The sequence below is a fragment of the Callorhinus ursinus genome, unplaced genomic scaffold (assembly GCF_003265705.2).
Source record: "Callorhinus ursinus isolate GAN/ISIS: 27379988/994484 unplaced genomic scaffold, GSC_fseal_2.0 scaffold26, whole genome shotgun sequence".
In the NCBI taxonomy this organism is placed as follows: Eukaryota; Metazoa; Chordata; class Mammalia; order Carnivora; family Otariidae; genus Callorhinus; species Callorhinus ursinus.
In genome coordinates this window covers 23567080-23586901 of record NW_027397088.1, presented here as the reverse complement: position 1 = coordinate 23586901, position 19822 = coordinate 23567080, and the positions used below count along the sequence as shown (strand labels likewise).

At 43.2% G+C, this 19822-nt stretch overlaps 1 protein-coding gene across 2 annotated transcripts in view; it reads left to right on the top strand.

The window, feature by feature from the left end:
* DCDC2 (doublecortin domain containing 2) overlaps positions 1 to 19822 on the top strand; it is a 156783-nt gene that overhangs the window by 40220 nt on the left and 96741 nt on the right. The window contains exons 4-9 of one of the 2 annotated variants that reach the window (XM_025891266.2): positions 2702 to 2778; positions 2911 to 3042; positions 7424 to 7570; positions 8164 to 8253; positions 9311 to 9365; positions 17906 to 18068. In XM_025891266.2, the coding sequence (XP_025747051.1) occupies positions 2702 to 2778; positions 2911 to 3042; positions 7424 to 7570; positions 8164 to 8253; positions 9311 to 9365; positions 17906 to 18068 (664 nt within the window). The remainder of the gene's footprint in view (positions 1 to 2701; positions 2779 to 2910; positions 3043 to 7423; positions 7571 to 8163; positions 8254 to 9310; positions 9366 to 17905; positions 18069 to 19822) is intronic. The other variant, XM_025891267.2, reaches the window with a different exon arrangement.

Genomic DNA, 19822 nt, shown 5'->3' with positions numbered 1-19822 from the left:
TTTAACTTGAATTTGACCCAGCTGTGCTTATTGTCCTAGTAAATGTCATGTGGAATTGGTGAACTTGAGTTAAATCACGTATAGACTTACTAGGTTCACATGAAGCATTATGGGCTTTGAAAAGTGTTTATTATGGCCATCTGTGACATATACACAATCTAAAGAAGATAGGAGAGACACAGGGGTATTTTGGAAAGCACCTGTGATTTGCATCTGAAGACCAGCCCTAGAGTCCTGACTCACCTCATTCTAACAGAGTCAACATGATTATGCCACTTTGCCATCTTTGGCTTTAGAACTAGTTTCAAGAAAAATGTGAGCCAAATATTTATTCAGTTCTCTCTCTACCTACCTACCTACCCACCTGCTCACCTGTCTAATTTCCACTCAGGGAATGACTCTTCTCTCTGATTAATTAGGCTTACCTACTTCTCGGGTACCCAGATAAACTGGGTTTTCCGAGACAAGTGTTGAACCCAGTGAAGAATCTAGGCAAGAGATCAGCTGTAAGCATGTCCTCCCTTTATTTCGTGGTGGTTCCCAACTGACCAAACCAATCAGGAGGATTATTAGTGTGCTGGGTCCAAAATGAAAGTTTGCATTTTGAATTAATACTTTTTCACTTGATTTGGTCCCATAGTCCTAGATTCCACAACTAACATTGGCCAGCTATTGATCAGTCACCAGTGAAAGCCATTCCTGGTACCCAGGGTCTGAGTGGGAGTACCTCACGTCCCATCCCTGGGTGTCCATCCCTCCCTAACTAGGTGTGTTGTTGATACTTAACATTATACTCATATTTCAAATACTATTTATTTTTAAATAAAGGCAATATTATTTATTTTTAAATAAAAGATAATATTATTTATTTTTTTAAAAAAAGGCAAAGGAAATTGTATGGGCCAATAAGAAAATTTATAAATTTTAGAGACATATTTTAATTGATTATTATGTTTTCCATTATCAAAAGCCATAATTCTCTACATTAGCACCACACGACCAATCCCTCATGCCTGAAAAGGGTTCTGGAAAAATTTCTCTTATGTGCAGTTGATTTGGCTTATTTTTGTGTGTGCAATTGAAGTTATTATTTGAAATGCCAATTAAATGCACTGTAAATTAAAAATAGTACTTTTTCCAAAAAGTTTCAATTGTGTACAATGGTCTTACTTTTTTTTTCCGATTCAGATATATTGGATTATTTTTTTCAGATTCTATTATTAGTATATCCGAAAACAGCCTTGTTAATTTAATTATAATGACTCAAAGAAATATATATTTAAGGTTAATCTTCAGTTCACCTGGTTAATCATGAACATTTGGGGAAAATTTTTGCCATGGTGAATGAGGAAAATAATTACTATTCAAAACAAGTGGTTTGATTTAATTCCAGTAACAACTTATATACTCAGAATTATATGATTATTTTTTAAGGCGTGTTATTTATGAATTTCTGTGTGTTATGTTTATAGATATGTATGCTCTAAATAAAAATAGCACATTTTAGCCAATTCAACAAGAATTTTGAAGTTATTTGTTTATATGACATGTTCACCTTCACCTTTAATTCAAGAATCCAACAAGGAAGGTCTTAAATAATCAAGGTCAAGAGGCAAGACATTAGAACGAAATTACTAGAGTATGAAGTATGTGCTCAGTACCTTACTAGGGAATATTGATGGTAACACCAAAGGGACATAGTAGGGACAAGCAATTGAAAATCAGATAAATAAAATATGTCATGTGTCAGATGATGGTAAGTGCTCTGGGAAAAACCAGCAGGGAAGGACACTGGCAGCAGATGATTAATGGATCCAGCAGAGGTAGCTGGAGACAAAACCAAGGTGGGGGTTAGCTTTAAAAAGGGCTAAGGTTCCACCGGAGACTGGCAGAGCAGAGAAAAATGGTGAAGAGGAAGATGAGGTGGGTTGTGGAGGGAAGGGAGCTCCAGGGGCTTCATGCCCGTTGGCCCGAATTTCCTTAAGTTCAGAAGGAAATGATCTGCTGAGAGTGAGTGTGTCTGCAGTGGAATTTTAGAGTTCAGCATGAGGGGTAGGGATTCAGGAAAAAACCCTATGTAGTTGACTAGGGAGGAGAGGGCTGCTGGAAGCCCAAACCTGGCCTCAGGCGGAGGGGGCCCTGGGGGGCCTTGTGCTTCTTGCGGTGTGTAGCCTGGCAGCAAAGGCTAGAGAAAGTGGGCTGATGGAGAGGGGAGAAGTGGAATCCGTGGGGAAAATGGGATGGGGTCACGTGGCTTGGGGGGTGGGGCTGTATGGGGTCGTGTGCGGGGGTGGGGTGGGGAGAGAGGGCTAGATTCAGCCCCAGAGAGGAGTATGCCTGGCTGGAGGGGGAGCCCTTCAGAGTTCCAGATTTTATAAGATTACTTTGTTTCTGTGTTGCAGAAAGCAGTGTTTAAAATGTTGCCTTAAAATTCTCAGGATAGGCCCAATTGTGGGCAGAGATCACAAGGAGTAAGCCAGGGTTTAAGGGAAATTTTTCTTGAGAGCTTTGTTAAGGGCATACGATAGTGCTAGAAAGTGAGCCTGGAATGTTTATGTAATTGGGGAAAAGAGCGCAAGTTTTTAACAAAGGCACAACAGGTCTCAGCCCGTTTCTGAAAACCTGTAGTTTTAACTCCTAGAAAAAAGACAAGAAAACCTAACAGACATTCAGTTATGTGCATTTCTTTGCTTTTTTAAAGGTGAAGCCGGTAATGCACAGCAGAATCAACGTGTCTGCTCGCTTTAGAAAACCCCTTCAGGAGCCCTGCACCATCTTGTAAGTTGAAGACTTTTACCTTGAGGTTGGAAGGTTGCTTTCCTTGTGGTTTGGAATTTGTTTTGTAGCTTTAAAAGTATAACTGTTTCAAATGGCGTGGCTGGCTGGTTTTGCTTTTTTTTTTTTTTCCAGCTTGATTGCAAATGGAGACCTCGTAAGTCCGGTTTCTCGCCTCCTCATCCCCAGAAAAACCTTGAATCAGTGGGATCATGTGCTACAAATGGTCACAGAAAAAGTAACTCTGAGGAGTGGGGCTGTCCACAGGTACGCCCGAGTCATCTTCTCTGGGTGAATGGGTTTCAGAAGTGTGCAGAAGAATCCCAGGACGCTCCAGAGTCACTGGTCCCCAGTCTGGCTCCAGAGCCTGTGCTCTTAACTACTAAAGCTATTCTCGAGAAAAATCCCATAAATTTATCTTTCATTATATATGAACTATCTGTATTGCCTTTGCATATTTATCTTATTGATTTATAGATACTCTTTACATATGAGGGCATCTGGCCCTTTCTCCTATGAGTTTTAAATATTTTCCCGTTTGTATTTTTGATTCTCTTTATGTTTTGTGTGTGTGTGTGTGTGTGTGTGTACAGTTAAGTTGAATTTTGGTACAGTCAAATTTTTAGTCTTTTCTTATGATCATTAAGTTTTTTGACTAGCTTAGCTTTTCCTCATTCCAAGATTATAAAAATATTCTGCAGTGTTTTCATCTTGTACTTTTCATTTAAACCTTTGATCCTTCTGGATTTATTTTGGTGTCAGGAGTGAAGGCAGATCTTAAAAGTTCTTTTTTTTAGATATACAGTTGTGTCTTTTGACATATACAGAAATGTAAACCCACTCGATAAATAATATAAAGCACCCAGAGATATATACACACAGTTGCATGCCCAGATACACCTGTTCATACATATACTGATCTGAACAAATTCACACATGGAAATAAAATATATGCAAGTATAAATACAGAAATGAAAATATATGTTCCCCCACTGCAATATTTGAATACTTGGAGGAACTTAATTCTCAGTGTAATGCCAGATATGAGTGAGATTTGGTTGCTGGTCACTTGGGACATGCCCATTTTCCTTTAACAGAACATTAAAAAGTCTTATGGCTGGACCCTCCCTGTGCCTCAGTATACTTACATATCAGAAACATCCCATTAAAACCAGTTCAACTCCCCGTTTATGTTTCTTGCCCTTTGCAAAAAAAGGAAGAAAGCAGGTCAAAGTCCTATAAAAGAAGCCTAAAATCGTGGGTTAGAATTTATTCCATATGCTTAACTACCTGCAGAGGAAACCAGTCAAATCTTGGCTATTTCCAGATCCATAGTGATTTGTCTTTTAATTTCAAGCCATAAAAGTTAGCTACTGACTCCGATCTTCCTGTTTTGAAGGAAAATGAATATCTGGGTCCAGGCCAGTGGTTCTCAGCTTGGGACGATTTTGCCCCTAGGGGACATTTGGCAGCATCGGGTCATTTTTGGTAGTCACACTGGGGATGGGGCAGCTACTACTACCATCTAGTGGGTAGAGGCCAAAGGTGCTATTAGGAGCACCTACCGTTAGTTCACAGGCAGACCGCCCCCCCAACGAAGAATTATCAGATCCAAAATGCCAATAGAACCATTGTTCAGAAACCCTGGTCTAGGTTAAGGAGGGAAAACCAGAAAATCTGGGTTAAGTGTTGAGAATTAGAGTTGTAAGGATTGAATTACAGTGTTATAAAGAGGGAGCATCTTTATATTAAATCAACCCAAACACATTTCAGGGTTTTTGTGGCGGTTTTCTATGTATTTCTTGGCTCCTTTTGATATGGCCATTTACATCATCAGTGAAGAAGCAGACAGATCAATGCCTTTGTCTTTTTTTTTTTCTTTGCAAATGTCACTAACCTTTATTAGGTAAGATAAGAAGTCTGAGAATTTTTTTTTCTAAATGCTTTTTTTCTAAATTTGTTCCAGTCATGAACTCTGGTTTATAACCTTCAAAAATAGGCATAGCCTTTTTCATGGTGTTTTCTAATAATCAGCTATTTCTTGTTCTTTAGAAAAAGAATTCTGGGGACACTTTAAGTTGTCTAGTATAAAGTTATCGCTGTTCTTTTAATAAGTAACATATTCATTGTTGTCTGCGGCAGCAGTTTTACAGTAAAGGGAGGTCCTTGTGAAATCCCTTGATTCTGGGAAGATGAAGGGAGGCAAAAAAGAAAAAAAAAAAAGAAGAGGCATGAATGCTATGCAGTTCTGCATCATTAATCCTCTCCATGGGTTCCTTTGCCTCTTGTTTTCAGACTCTGTTCTGTGTGTGTTTGGATGTACTGTTTTGGCTGAGGGCTCTTGCACAGAATGCAGTAAGTCTGTCAACCTGACAAATACATTAAGAAAATAAATTGTAAACGTGCTCACAAAATAGAAATAGAAGGACCGATCTTCAGCGGGAGCTGAGTCCATTTAAAGTACCACGTTTGGGCGCCCGGGTGGCTCAGTTGTTGAGCCGTCTGCCTTTGGTTCAGGTCATGATCCCGGGGTCCTGGGATCGAGCCCCGTATTGGGCTCCCTGCTCTGAGGAGAGCCTGCTTCTCCCTCTGCTCCTCCCCACCCACCCTCTGTCTCTCATGAATAAATAAAGAAAATCTTAAAAAAATAAAATAAAGCACCACATTCTTTTTTTTAAAAATTTTTATTATGTTAATCACCATATATTACATCATTAGTTTTTGATGTAGTGTTCCATGATTCATTGTTTGTGCATAACACCCAGTGCTCCATGCAGAATGTGCCCTCTTTAATACCCATCACCAGGCTAACCCACCCCCCTCCCCTCTAGAACCCTCAGTTTGTTTTTCAGAGTCCATCGTCTCTCATGGTTCGTCTCCCCCTCTGACTTACTCCCCTTCATTCTTCCCCTCCTGCTATCTTCTTCTTTTACTTTTTTCTTAACATATGTTGCGTTATTTGTTTCAGAAGTACAGATCTGTGATTTAACAGTCTTGCACAATTCACAGCGCTCACCATAGCACATACCCTCCCCAATGTCTATCACCCAGCCACCCCATCCCTCCCACCCACTACCACTCCAGCAACCCTCAGTTGGTTTCCTGAGATTAAGAATTCCTCATATCAGTGAGGTCATATGATACATGTCTTTCTCTGATTGACTTATTTCATTCAGCATAACACCCTCCAGTTCCATCCACGTCGTGGCAAATGGCAAGATCTCATTCCTTTTGATGGCTGCATAATATTCCATTGTGTATATATACCACAACTTCTTTATCCATTCATCTGTTGAGGGACATCTTGGCTCTTTCCACAGTTTGGCTATTGTGGACATTGCTGCTATAAACATTGGGGTGCACGTACCCCTTCGGATCCCTACATTTGAATCTTCGGGGTAAATACCCAGTAGTGCAATTGCTGGATCGTAGGGTAGCTCTATTTTCAACTGTTTGAGGAACCTCCATACTGTTTTCCAGAGTAGTTGCACCAGCTTGCATTCCCACCAACAGTGTAGGAGGGTTCCCCTTTCTCCGCATCCTCGCCAACATCTGTCGTTTCCTGACTTGTTAATTCTAGCCATTCTGACTGGTGTGAGGTGGTATCTCATTGAGGTTTTGATTTGGATTTCCCTGATGCCCAGCGATGTTGAGCACTTTTTCATGTGTCTGTTGGCCATTTGGATGTCTTCTTTGGAAAAATGTTCATGTCTGCTGCCCATTTCTTGATTGGATTATTTGTTCTTTGGGTGTTGAGTTTGATAAGTTCTTTATAGATTTTGGATACTAGCCCTTTATCTGATATGTCATTTGCAAATATTTTCTCCCATTCTGTCGGTTGTCTTTTGGTTTTGTGGACTGTTTCTTTTGCTGTGCAAAAGCTTTTTATCTTGATGAAATCCCAATAGTTCATTTTTGCCCTTGCTTCCCTTGCCTTTGGTGATGTTTCTAGGAAGAAGTTGCTGTGGCTGAGGTCGAAGAGGTTGCTGCCTGTGTTCTCCTTTAGGATTTGGATGGACTCCTGTCTCACGTTTAGGTCTTTCAACCATTTGGAGTCTATTTTTGTGTGTGGTGTAAGGAAATGGTCCAGTTTCATTCTTCTGCATGTGGCTGTTCAATTTTCCCAACACCATTTGTTGAAGAGACTGTCTTTTTGCCATTGGACATTCTTTCCTGCTTTGTCAAAGATGAGTTGACCATAGAGTTGAGGGTCCATTTCTGGGCTCTCGATTCTGTTCCATTGATCAATGTGTCTGTTTTTGTGCCAGTACCATACTGTCTTGATGATGACAGCTTTGTAATAGAGCTGGAAGTCCGGAATCGTGATGCCGCCAGTAAAACACCACATTCTGTACGAGTCAGGGCTTTCCGTCTGAAATCTTACTGTGGCAGCAGGAGACGATCCTTCTGTTGGGTTGGTAGGTTGATTGGGATGAAGTACTTGTACACAGAGAGAGGGTAACTGTCTCTACATTGTAACACTGGCATTTAGTAGAATCTAATGACTTTGAGGCATTTCGAATTCAATAATTAGCACAGTAACAAATGAGCCAACTTAAGAGAGGAATGCTTCTATTGAACTTTGTAATTTTAAGTAGCTCTTCCATGCTTGTTTAAATTTTAATTGTGGGCATTCATGTTTTGGCAGACTTTACACGTTAGAAGGAAAACTTGTTGAGAGCGGGGCCGAGTTGGAGAATGGGCGGTTTTATGTGGCTGTCGGCAGAGATAAGTTTAAGAAATTGCCTTACGGTGAATTACTTTTTGACAAGTCCACCATGAGAAGGTCCTATGGGTAAGTGTTCATCCTCATTCACATCTCCTATTTTCGTTACCACTTGAAATAACATTGTCTTATGCTGACCACCGGTATATCTTATATAATCTTGCTCATCAGTTAGAATGGAAAGCACGTTTGATATATATTGATTTGATTTATTTATTTATTTTTGCCATGATTGGAGATTGGAGATTTTTTTCTTTGCACAAAAATATAATTTGGGGGGACTCTATGAAAGGTTATATAGCATTTCTTTTAACCATTCACTTACAAATTCACAGTAAATATAAAGATTTATTTTGGTGAAGAAGATACAGGGCCAAGGGCTTCTATACAGCATACATCATTCGAAGTTTTAATAATGTCTCCGCTGGTTAGCTAGACCAAATAGTTTTCAGTTGGTGCATATACGAACATCTACAAGTGTTAAAAAACATAATATTTTATACTCCTTTTAATAATAACGAGATAAATATACAATATATAAACAATATAAATCTCCTTGTGCAAGTAAGTAGAGCAGCAAGAAAGACTATAATTATTATATGCAAAATTTTGAAGATTGCACTTTTAATTACACACAGTGCACTGTGACCCTTTTTCTTTAGGAAATGTCATGCATTTGTGAAAAGTGCCTTATTTCCGCTGAGCAGAGGGCTGGCCCCCGGCAGATGCAGGCACCCCCTGGCTTGCTCATGGTGGGGTTTTTTTTTTTTTTTTTTTTTTTTTTTTTACCCCCTGTGCTGCTTTTCCCACACGTTCTGTGGCCACTTAGCTCTCAGAACCTGACTTTTCGTGGCTGTCCTCTGCTGGGGTGTGGGTTACTTGCACAGAGATAGCAGAAGGTCACCAATTTGTTCTCCATTAATTTGCAGTTTATGAAGCCTGATGGAGAGGCTGGCCGAGGGTTTCCAAATAAGTAAGGGATGAAATGGACTTTTGGGGTGGTGTTTGGAGTGGGCAGGAGCACACGGTTTTCCAGCACTTTAGAATTACTTTCCAGCAGACTTACTGACGACTGTCCTTAGCCATCCATAACGTCAAATCCTTCACGATCTCTGCTGAGCAACACTGGATTCACCTGCTGTGGGCTACAGTGTGTTCTCAAGGGCAATGAGAAGTCTGTAGCTCTTGGTGGCCTCTCTCTGACAAATTAGTTAGCCACACCTTCATCTGTGTGTGGTCTTATTTTCAGAGGGGTCAGTGGGTTCCAAGATAGGTCTCTTCCTACCATCTGTGGAACAACATTCCTACAGCCAAAGAGAACTTTTATTTTTTTATTGAGAATGACCGGTCTAGAAGCTCACTGAATGTAAACGCCGGTGTTTTGCCTTTCTGAGCTTCTGACATAGACACTGCAGATGTTATGAAAACAATGGACATTTATTGTTTTTGACTCAGTCTGGCAAAACCATCGCTGAGATTAGGAAGTGACATTTTGAAATGCATCCAGAAAGTTTGGGGATTTGAATAAAAATGCTGCAAAAAAAATTTAAGATGGTACTAAAAGTTTATAGGGAGCGTCAGTGAAAATTGTTTAATGTTAAACATTAAAGATCTTTGGGACTGGATTTTAATGATTTTATGGTGGTCTTTGTGAAATCGGGAAAGTATGTGGTACTTTTTGTGAAACACCTGTGTCCCTTAAGCAGATGACTTGCAGGTTGGATTGACAAGTTAGGATGACAATTATCTTGCATTATGTATTATTTGTCAATAACATTCAGATTTCTAAATTGCGATTTGTTTCCACAGTCAGAAAGCTTCTTCACTACCTCCTATTGTAGGATCCAGAAAGTCTAAAGGGAGTGTAAGTATCAGATGCTTTACTCATTAAATATTCTCTATTTCTATATGATACAGAGAGACTGTCCTTTGGGTTTCAATTAAATTTGAAGAGATAAAACTTAGCTGCCTTGTGGTAGATGAGCAACTATGTGAAACAACGCTAGAACATTAACGTTATGGTTAAGGTCTTCGAAGTGAACTAACGCTTTTAAAATAGAGGTTCCAAAGTAGGTGTCTTTTTCCTTGCATATACACAGTTGAAATCTGGGCAATGACGCATAAAAGTAGAGGAAAGTTTGGATTAGGTCACATTCGTGGTCTGCTCAGTCTGGTTTTGTATCTCTGACAAAGACTAAAAAAAGGATGTTTTTGTAAAAAAAAAAAAAGGCAATCATCAAGTTATCTTCCTTTCAAAGACTGAGAATCACTCTACGTCATTCCCTATCAGAATTTTTTCCATCTGTGATTGGTCCATGCATTTGTTAACTCAGCGAATGTCCATTCCGTACCTCTCCTGGGGGAACTCTGGCAGGCGTTTAGTAGGTGACTTCATAACCTGTTTGTATTTTTGGTCCATACCCCTTCTCAGGGAGTGGTGTGATGCCAGGCTTGGAGGGCCACTTTGACAGGTTTTTCTGGCTGAGGCTTCTCTCTCTCTGCCCTTTTGACTGAGCTGCCTGCCCAGCAGTGATCAGAATTGGTTTGGCATTTCCCCCTAGTCTGCACGCTGCCCCCTGATTTAACTAAGCAGACTTCTTCCATTGGTATTTCGTGACATAAGCAACTGCTGGGTGATGATATGTCTCCTGATGATGCTTTAGTCCACACCCCCCGCCCCAACCTTTTTGTAGATCATGCAAAATTCTTTGGGAAAAAAAAAAAGAGAAATCATTTTGTGTGATGTAGTGCTGACCTCAGCATAACAAACAACAGACATTTATCACCCATTCATTAGCTGAGGCTCTTGCCCTGTTTATGACCAAGCTTTGGCCCTCAGGAAACGTACAATCCAGTTGAAGTGGAGAACAGAGCCTGAAAAGGTAACTGACGAGCTAACGCTGACCAGCGAGTTTGCGGTGAGATCGGTAAACGCGAGACAGAGGAAGTCAAAGGTGTGTTCGCCAAAGTACACGAAGGAAGTTGAATGTGAGCCATGCCTTTGAGGGTTGTTTGCGACGGGTGAAGGTTGAGGAGGGGAAGGGGTTTCAGATGGAAAGGATGGTGTGAGAAAGGAGCGAAGATGTGCTCTCCGAGGGGCAATCACGGCATCTGCACTTAAACATGGAAGGGGAATTCTGCACAGACAGTAGGAGCACATTCAAAGGCTCCCATTGAGTCCACAGGCCCTGTCTGGAGGGAGCTCATGCTCATGACCCTGGGGGACGGGGAGTCCCTCGGGTTGACTGGAGCAGGGGAAGCTTCGTGTGTGCAGGCTGGTTCGCCTGGAGTGGTAGGTGGTAGCAGTTTCAGATGGCCTTGAATGTCAGACCCAAGAGTCTAGTCCTTATCCTGGAGTAGAGGGCAGCTCACGAAGGCTTCCGAGAAGTGGGAATGTGAACCCAAGTCTGTTCTAGGAAGGTCAGATCTTTAACGTATTGAGAGGCCACAGATGAGGGACGTCTGTTGCGTGGCCATTGCAAGCGGGAGCCTTGGCATCAGGTGTAAAGAGCTAGGCTAGGAAGGTGCCTATTGCTCTTGAAGAGATGGAAGACTTCCTTGGTGATGGGACACGGGGGGTTAATGGAGAGGTTGGAGCCAGAGATAACTGCAGGTTCTTGAGCGTGGATCACCCAGGAAATAGTGCGACCCTGGCCAGGAAGAGGGCAGTCGGAGGAAATAATGACCTGCCTGATTTCAAACATACTGAGTTGGAGGTGTCATCGCGGAATCTAGTTGAAAGTGTTCAGCAAGCAGCTGTAACTGGTGGAGACCGAGGCCTGACGAGGACCCGGGGCGCAGATGGCAAGTTCATCCGCATAGCAGTCATAGCTGGAGAGTAGACCCATCACTCTGCTGTTCCTTCCTGGCACCCAGCCCGGCGCGGGGCAGCCCTCCTCCTGCTGTCGAGTGCGATCCTGGAGAGAGTGCACACAGACTGCCGAGGACCCAGCCCCAAGCAAGGCAGGCAGCACTGGTCTGCAGAGGAGGAGAGAGGAGGAGAGAGAATGTTCCAGTGGCTCAAAGATAGATACCGCTACCAAAGCTGAATAGAACCCGCGAATGTAGGGTTTGGACATTTTGTCCTCTTGCTCTTCTTCAGGACTTTGGGGGCAGAATCTCCTTGTCTACCCCAGGCATGAGTGGGCTCATCGATTCCCATGATGCCGCTGCAAGGGTGGTGGTCGAACAGAGAGACCCAGTGGACTTCGTAAGTGCCCCTAGGTCAGCCGGGAAAGTTGGTGTCAGAACCAAGACCATAACTCAACTCTTTGCATTCACGGTTACCAGACTTTGGAATTACGGGCTTATTATTCTGAAGTTTGGAATGGTCTACATTTTTTTTTATTAAAAATGCACAATTTGTTTCCTGCTTTAAAATTCATGTGCAAGAGGCACATCCATATCGCTTGCTTGTTTGGAAGTTATTTAGAATCTGTGCAGTGAATGCTGCTTCCTCTAATGGTAAATGGACTTTCCTGTGTATCTGGCACGGAGCAGAGCCCCAGGGAAATGGAGATGAGCAAAAAAGACATGGTGCTCTGAGCTCAAGGTACACTTGGGGGAGAACAAGGTTAAACTAACAATTCCAGAAATCAATATATAATTACAAGGTGCGGTAGGAATGAAAGAAAGGTACAGAGCAATATGAGACAATGGAAGGAGAACCTATTTAGGTAGGTGGGTCAGGACAGGTCGTCCCTGGGGAAGTGACCTTGGAGGAAAGACTCAACATCATGACATGTTTCCATCTCCTAGAAAGCAAAGACTCAAAATTACATGTCCATGCTCCGACTTAGAAGAATAAAATGACGGCAGAGTTTGCCTCTTTCCACAACACTCCAAAAACATTCTGTCTATTCATCCATCTGTCCATCTGCTCGTTCAGTTAGCCATTCGACACATACTTATGGAGCTGTTACTAATGTGCCAGGAGCCCCTCTAAAGGACCAGCTCACAGTGGCCCACAGATCAGGTTTCAGACCTCATGGAACTTTCCTTTTAGTGCTTGTGAGTGTGTGTGGAGCAGCAGGGGTGGGGGTGAAGTGGGAGAATGGGGGTGGATAGACTATCAACCTCCAAACAAATGTACACATAATTTCACATGGTGCTAAGCACTAGGAGGAAAATAAAATGTAGCAAGGCACGAATTGATAGAAAATTCTCAGAGACCTTAATGACCTAAAGAAGCCAGTCCTGCAAGGCGGGGCAGGACCGGAAAGAGCATCTATGGCAGAGGCAAGGGTCACAAAGGCCCTTGGTGAGGAGCCTGGCATCTTGGCATGTGAGGAGGGCAGGAAGAAGGCCAGAGTGGTCTGAGATGAGATTGGAGAGGCACGTAGGGCCAGGTCTGTAGACACCGTGCTAGGAGTTTGGATTTTATTCCTTGATGGGGGACACCATCTGAGGGTTAGAAGACGAGAAGAAGAGAGGGATATTGTTGGTCTTACATTTCTGAGGGATCACTCCGGCTGTGGTGTCTACAGAGAAGCGGGTCAGGGGGGAGAACCGAAGCAGGAGGTGGTGGGGCGCTGGACCCAGGCACGCGACGCAGGTGACCTGGGCGCCTATGACGAGTCCTCCTCGAGTATCTTGTAACTGTTGTCTCTGAGTGGTGGGTTCAACCAGTAGGCATTTACTGAGTGCATGTTACGTCCTGGGCACTGTCGTAGAGCTTATGGGAAGAGGGAGGCAGTGAATCTAGAGAAAGCCCTGAGCACATGGAGCGTGCATTCTGGGGGGAGGAGAAAGACAAATACACAGCACACTTGGTGTTAATCGGGGATAAGCTTGAAGAAGAACACATCAAGGTATGGGAAGAGGAAGTGAGAGGGGGCTGTATCATCTGGGTGGTCAGGGCAGCCCTCTTTCAGGATGTTATATTCGAGCAGAGGGGCAGAACCCGCCTGGCACACGGCAGGGGCTCCATACCCCTGTGCAGTGGGTGTGTGAATGCCCGGCAGTGAGGCGCACGGAGGGACCATGTCCGTCGGCAATTCCAAGGTCACAGCCTTGGTTTTTTAACTGAAGGATTATTTTACTCCTGTCCTCTAATTAATTGGGTCCCTGGAGAATGTACATGTTTTTAAAGATTGTTAACTGCTTGGCACCGAGTGGGGGTGTGCGTGAGGGGGCTGGGCGAGACCTAGCTCGGGACTGAAGGGACCACCCCCGAGTCAGCAGGAAAGGCAGCCCTAAACTGGTGATACAAGTCAAAGGGGATGCAGAGCCGGGTTTTTAGGAATTCGTTTCTCGCAGGGCTTTCTAGGAATCACTCTGGTGCATGAGGAAGGGGAGTGTGGGTGGGGGCCTGATAGAACTTAGTGGGGAAAAAAGGAGAAGCTGCAGGAATCTGCACAGGGGCCCCTGCTGGTGGGTCAGCAGCACCCACCCTTGTGGTAGGGAGTGCGGGTGATGAGGGGGCTTCTGGGCTCAGGCAGACCCTTCCAGTGCTAGCAGCTAAGGAACGAGACCACAGAGCCATTCCCTACACAGACTCCTAGCGCTGGGGGATCACAGACATGAGCAAACTGAGAGTAATTTAACCTGCGGTTCTGGCCTTGAAAACAAAAGGAAGATAGAAGGGAATCATGTTAAATTCTATTAAGTGAGAAGAACCACCCCCTGATCGGGAGACTTCCCCGGGGCACACCACGCAGGATCAAGGCGGCCCCTAGTGGAAGACGTGTAAACTCGGAGATAGTTGAAAGGTAAAGCCTGGGTTCTTGTTCTTATTACCACGTGGCCGATAGAGCCTGTGATCAGTTTACAGACTCAAATCTCGTCATTGCTAACGTTCTGGTGAACAACAACAACAACAAAACCAACACGATTATCCATGTAACACAAGGTCACTGTGAAGCAAGATAAATTCCAGATGCTCCCAAAGCTCCATTTTGCCTTTTGGGAAACCGAGTCTGGTATGGATAAAGGGGCTTTTTGCACACTTGCCATCACCAGATACATCAGTGAGAGAAATTCCAGCCTGAGTTTGGGTCCAGCCTCCTGGTCAGGAGCCTTCCTCCTGGGCACATCTCCGAAACACGCCGAGGCGGAGGCAAGGCCCTCCCAACATTATCTTAAACTCGATGTTTTCCAGCCTTGGGGCCTTTGGCACGTGTCTATGGGGGCTGGGGCTGCATTTCCTGTTGTAAAGAAAGACACCTGAGTTGAGTGGCTCCTGTTGGAAAGAGCCTAGGGAGCTATTAAAAAACCCCGAGTTTTAATAAAGTCGGGGAGCTCGAAGGGCTCCTTTCAGAGCTGTCAGATGCACTGCTGTGTGGCGGGCGGGAGGCAGGGCAGTGGTCCAGGTCCCGGGCATCCGGTTCCCGCGTGGGACATGCTGCAAAATCAGGCCCCCGCTTCGTTGTCTTCCCTTCGGTGTGTAGCCACAGTTTGTCACTTCCTGGTGGCCTTCTCGGGGAATCATGCCATATAATAAATATTTGCAGTGCCGTGGCATCAGGAAGCTTCCGTGTAGCAGAAAAATCAGACCTGGGGAACCTTGAGAAAGTTAATCCCCTATATCTGCAAAATGGTGATGATAATACCATATTTGTGTTAAATGGGTATTTAGCACGTAAGAAGTACTCGTTAATACTGTTTTATGAACGGGCAGAGCTGTTCGAGAATGGCAAAACTCCCTTACTTCCTATGCCCCCCAGATAGCCACAACTCTCCATTTATGCATCCAGGTTATAAGTCACATGTGGAAGTCTCAAAAAAGGAAGGAAAAATCCCCCTCTCCATTCCTTTGTCTCCCTCCGACCTCTCTAATTTATTTGTAGATCACCTATAATTTATATAATTAACTATGTGAATAAATATGAATATATATATTGTATATTTAGTATATATTTAATATAATATACATTTAATACATATAAATTTAAATTTAATGTATTTATATAGTTACATTTAATACATTTTATATATTTATATTTAATATATTTTAAATTTATATTTGATATAAATATATATTATATATTAAATATAAATTTATATACTATGAATATAACTATATTTATATTATATAGTTTATATTTTTGTGCATTATTATGTATTTATATTGTTAGCACTTTAGATGAATCAACATTTTTTTCTTTGTTAAAAAAAGACAGGCATTTAAAGTGTTTCCAGGCTTCTAGTTACAAAACAAATTCTTCCCTTTGTTTTAGTTTAATGTAGTCCTCACAAAGCGCCCAGCGATCAGTCATGATTCAATAATTGCATGCGTGGGGGTCCGTTACCAAAGCTATGCTATGTAGCGTTATTGGAATCCACCAGGCTTTCTCGATGCTCCAAAATAAACCCTTTGGAGCGTCCTTATCGGAAATGGAGCAAATCAGAACTTCCTGTAGAGTCAACAAGAGAGTTGACTTTTAAAGTTGCATGAATCCCGGGCACAATTCTGCTTCTCCCTGGTCACACGCCGTTTGCTGAAAATGCCTTTTCCCAGAGAGCTGCGAGGGACCATCCTGCCCAGATCCAGAGGTTCTCACTCACTAAGCTTCGTATGAGTTCTTGGAAGTTCCACAGCATCTCTGAACCTTCCAGTAGGCTTGCTGGAAGGGTGACTCTGCTCATCCCAGGCGTTTGAAGTTACAAAATTGTGGGACGAACAGATGCTATGGAAAACAGGCCGAAACATGAGACCTGGCGGATGGGTGTGGAATCCCCACTATAATTGCGTGATCTGTTTCTTCTGCCAGGCAGTCCACGGGCCTTGTGAGAAAGAATCACTGGAGAAAAGGAAGGAAAATAAGCAACAACTCTGGTTGCAGTTAATGCAATAATTAAATGGAAGCGTATGTTTAAATTGCAGTTGGAATGGGAAATTAAATTATGCAAAGGAGTGTTAGAAATTTGGACAAGTTTTCATACTGTTAATAAATCTATGCATAATTCATTTTCTTGTAGGCTATGACAAAATAGCATAAATAACTTCATTTGTAAGGCTGTGAATTTTCTATTCTTAATTGGGTGATGGCTAAAACCATTTCAGTGCTTCTGGATGACTGAATATATAAATGTTTAAAATGAGCAGTTATAATAGGTTTCTAGGCAGATTTGTTTATTTAATATTACTACATTTATTTTCAGATCCTAGCATAGTACAGATGTTGCATAAAGATTTCGCCCAGTATGGTGTGAGTTGGATCTGATTTTTAAGGAAAGACATACCAACTCTGCTCTTGGAGAAAGCACTCTGCTACTCTTCAAGCAACTACTGCCTGACAGCCACTGTACTAGTAATTTTATAAATGTTACCATTTCCTCCTCACGATAGACCTAAAGGCAGGTACGTTAGCCGCACTCAACTGAGAAGACAACGGCCAAAGAAGGCAGGAGTTAGTTGGAGGTCCCACTGGCGGTTAGTGGCAGCGCAGTGGCTCTGAGCCACGTATTTTGGTCTCTAAAACTTGCATTCTTTCTACTTCCTGCAGCCTCACACTTTCTACACTCAAGACACTCAAGTGGGTTTAGCACCTGAGCATCCAAGAACCAGGTTGTCTTGTTAGGAGGGAGGTTCTTGCTGTAGCAATGGCCAAGCAGCAAGACCGAGTCTGAGCGCACCTGTTCTTTGGGAGCTCACAATGGTCACCATTGTGGTGGCTGTTACGTGGCTCCCCGGGAGCTGTCCTGGGGCCAGGGAAACTCATCCTTGCCTTCATGCTGAAGAGCCTCCTTTGTAGAGGCAAGGTCTTCGTTTCCAGAGGCACGTGGAGACCACAGGCAGCCACTGAATGTATGATCATGGGTGGTTGCCTTGCAGGAGCGTGATCTTGAGCTGCTCGGGTCCACGTGGCTCTGGATTTGCAATTCCAAATTTGAATTCCAATTCCCAAACAGGGAGCATGGCAGTCACTAACAGATGGGTACGTATTTGAGGATTTCTACAAGCACAGCGTATGTCTCCTTGTATGATGATACCCGCGTATTCACAGGGACCACTAGTTAAGAAGGTATTTCTAGATTAAGTGGTCAAACTGAGGGCTGTCACTTTTCCTCGTCCAGTACATTTTTCTGGAGGGAGAGGATGGTTAAGGCAATGACCTTGCTGGCTCCGTGACCTTGGGCAGGACTCATTTCTTCCTCTCTGCAATGGGCGAAAACAGTGCCTGCCTCAGGGTTGTGAGGATTGAAATGATTATATATAGAATGTCTGGTACATATTAAGTGTTCAGTACTTTTTAGCTATATTTTAATTCTCATGCTTCTGCTAGACCCTTCTCCTGGGACCAGGAAAAGTTAATGTACATATTAAAACAGAGAACGGGAATCAGCAGAATACGTCCGCTCCCGCCCCTGCCCCGTTTACCACCGGTTAATGACTGACATTGACTAGGAGTTACTTTGGGATCTCATTAGCCCATGGTAAGGGTCTAATCTTCTGCCACTCAGGGAAATGATCGTCAATCCAAGTCAACGGTTGGATCCAGCGACCACGCTTCCCCTCAGCCCCCAAAGAGGAAAGGGAAAAAAGAGGAGGTGAATTTGGAAAAACCCAAGAAAGGGAAACAAAACGTAAAGTCAAAGAACTCACCACAAATAAGTCCAAACAGTGGTAAGTTTGTCCTTGTTATTATTATATTGTTTTTATGGATTATCATCTTAAGGCTTTGATATGATTTTAATTCTTAAATAGATCTGTTTGTTTCTCTGGACCCATGGAAGATGCTCCTTATCGTTCTATAGGAGAGTTTTCAAAGAAGATTTTTGTGTAGGAAAGATTCTTCTGTTTCTCCTGCCAAAATTTCTGTTTGTAATTAGAGGTTGTGTACAAGAACACGTGCTTTGAGGTAAAATATTTCTTGGGGTGGTCTCGTATAAAAAAGGGTGAATCTTCTCATCCTTTCCCTCTATTGAAAGGGCTTGATTAACATGCTTACCAACTACTGTTGACATTGGTCTCTCCTACTTGTGTGGCTACAACCCTTGTTCACATTGATCACAGGTTACTTTTAGTCACCGATCCCTTTCTCCAAAAAGATGTTTTCCTAATTTTACCGATATCCAAGAGAATATGACACACTCAGAAAACATTACCAGTAGGACGTGTCCTCAAATTAGTTCTGTATCTTGCATCACCAGCTAAGAGATGCCATAAACTTAAGTTTTTAAACATTTTCATCAGTATGAGATTTGTGCAGTCAGGATTGTGAACTTTCGTGGGAAGACTTTTCATGGGAACTTTTGGGAAGACAGGCTCTTTTTGGTTTCATTCCAAGCGTGGTGTCAGTGGGACGAGCCTGCAGGGGTGGAGGGGTGGAGGGCTGGCCATGCCACAGCCCCGTGCAGGGACTGCTTCTCCTTCACCCTGGGATTCCCTCACACACCTGCCGGGGGACATGCTGGGCGGGAGGGGGGGAGATGAACGGGCTGTCATTGCGGATTCATGGCCAGCTCTCTATTTTCCACTTGGGAGCTTCAGCTTCTTTCAAAGTTGATGTGAAGAGTCCCATTAGAATGACAGCTACTGTGGGCCTCACAACGAAGGGGACACATGAACTCGTGGGGGTTCAGAGGATGTGGCAGGTGATGAAGGATTCGTGGGAAAGCTGCGCGAGACTAAGTGAGAGAAACAGCCCGTATGACGAGCCAGTTACAAAGAAGAGATAGAACGGAGGGGGCTTTGCATCATTTTGGTGATGGAGACCAGCTGGAGAAGGGCAGAGGGGGCTTTGTATCATTTCAGTGATGGAGACCAGCTGGGGATGGGGGGTCCTGGATTCTCCTTGCAGCTCTGCTCTAGATCTTGGGCAAGCCACTTAACTTTGGGGGGCCCCATCAGCTCTCTGCAAAATGTGGGCTCATATTAAGATTTAGCTTGAAAGTTGGTTATCGTCAAGTCTGTATAATCCCTCACAGATGACGACGAAACAGGGGAAGCCAGGGTCAAATGTGGCCAACGAATGTTGACTGAATGCATATTTTACGGCAGGCACCAAAGGAAAGAAGCTAGCCTGGAAGAATATGCCATACCTTGAGGATTTAAAATCATAGAGGCTTTATTTTAATCAGTATACCAGATTGTGAAGCCCCCAAGGCCCTGGGCTGGGTCTTCCTAGTTGTTATGTTTTTATCTGCAATAACTAGCTCGGGTCTGAAAGATACAAGACCCTTAATAAATATTGGCAAACCAGCACCGGAACATAAAACACAGCATAGACAGGTCACTGTAATGCTTTGAAACTCTTCACGAATGTTTCTCATTAAAGCCTTTTGTAAAATGTGGCTTATTTTCCATGAGGCTCATCTTAGCATGTGAAAAATCCCAGTTCCTCCTCCTAGTTTGTGTATTTTAAGGTCTTTAGTTTC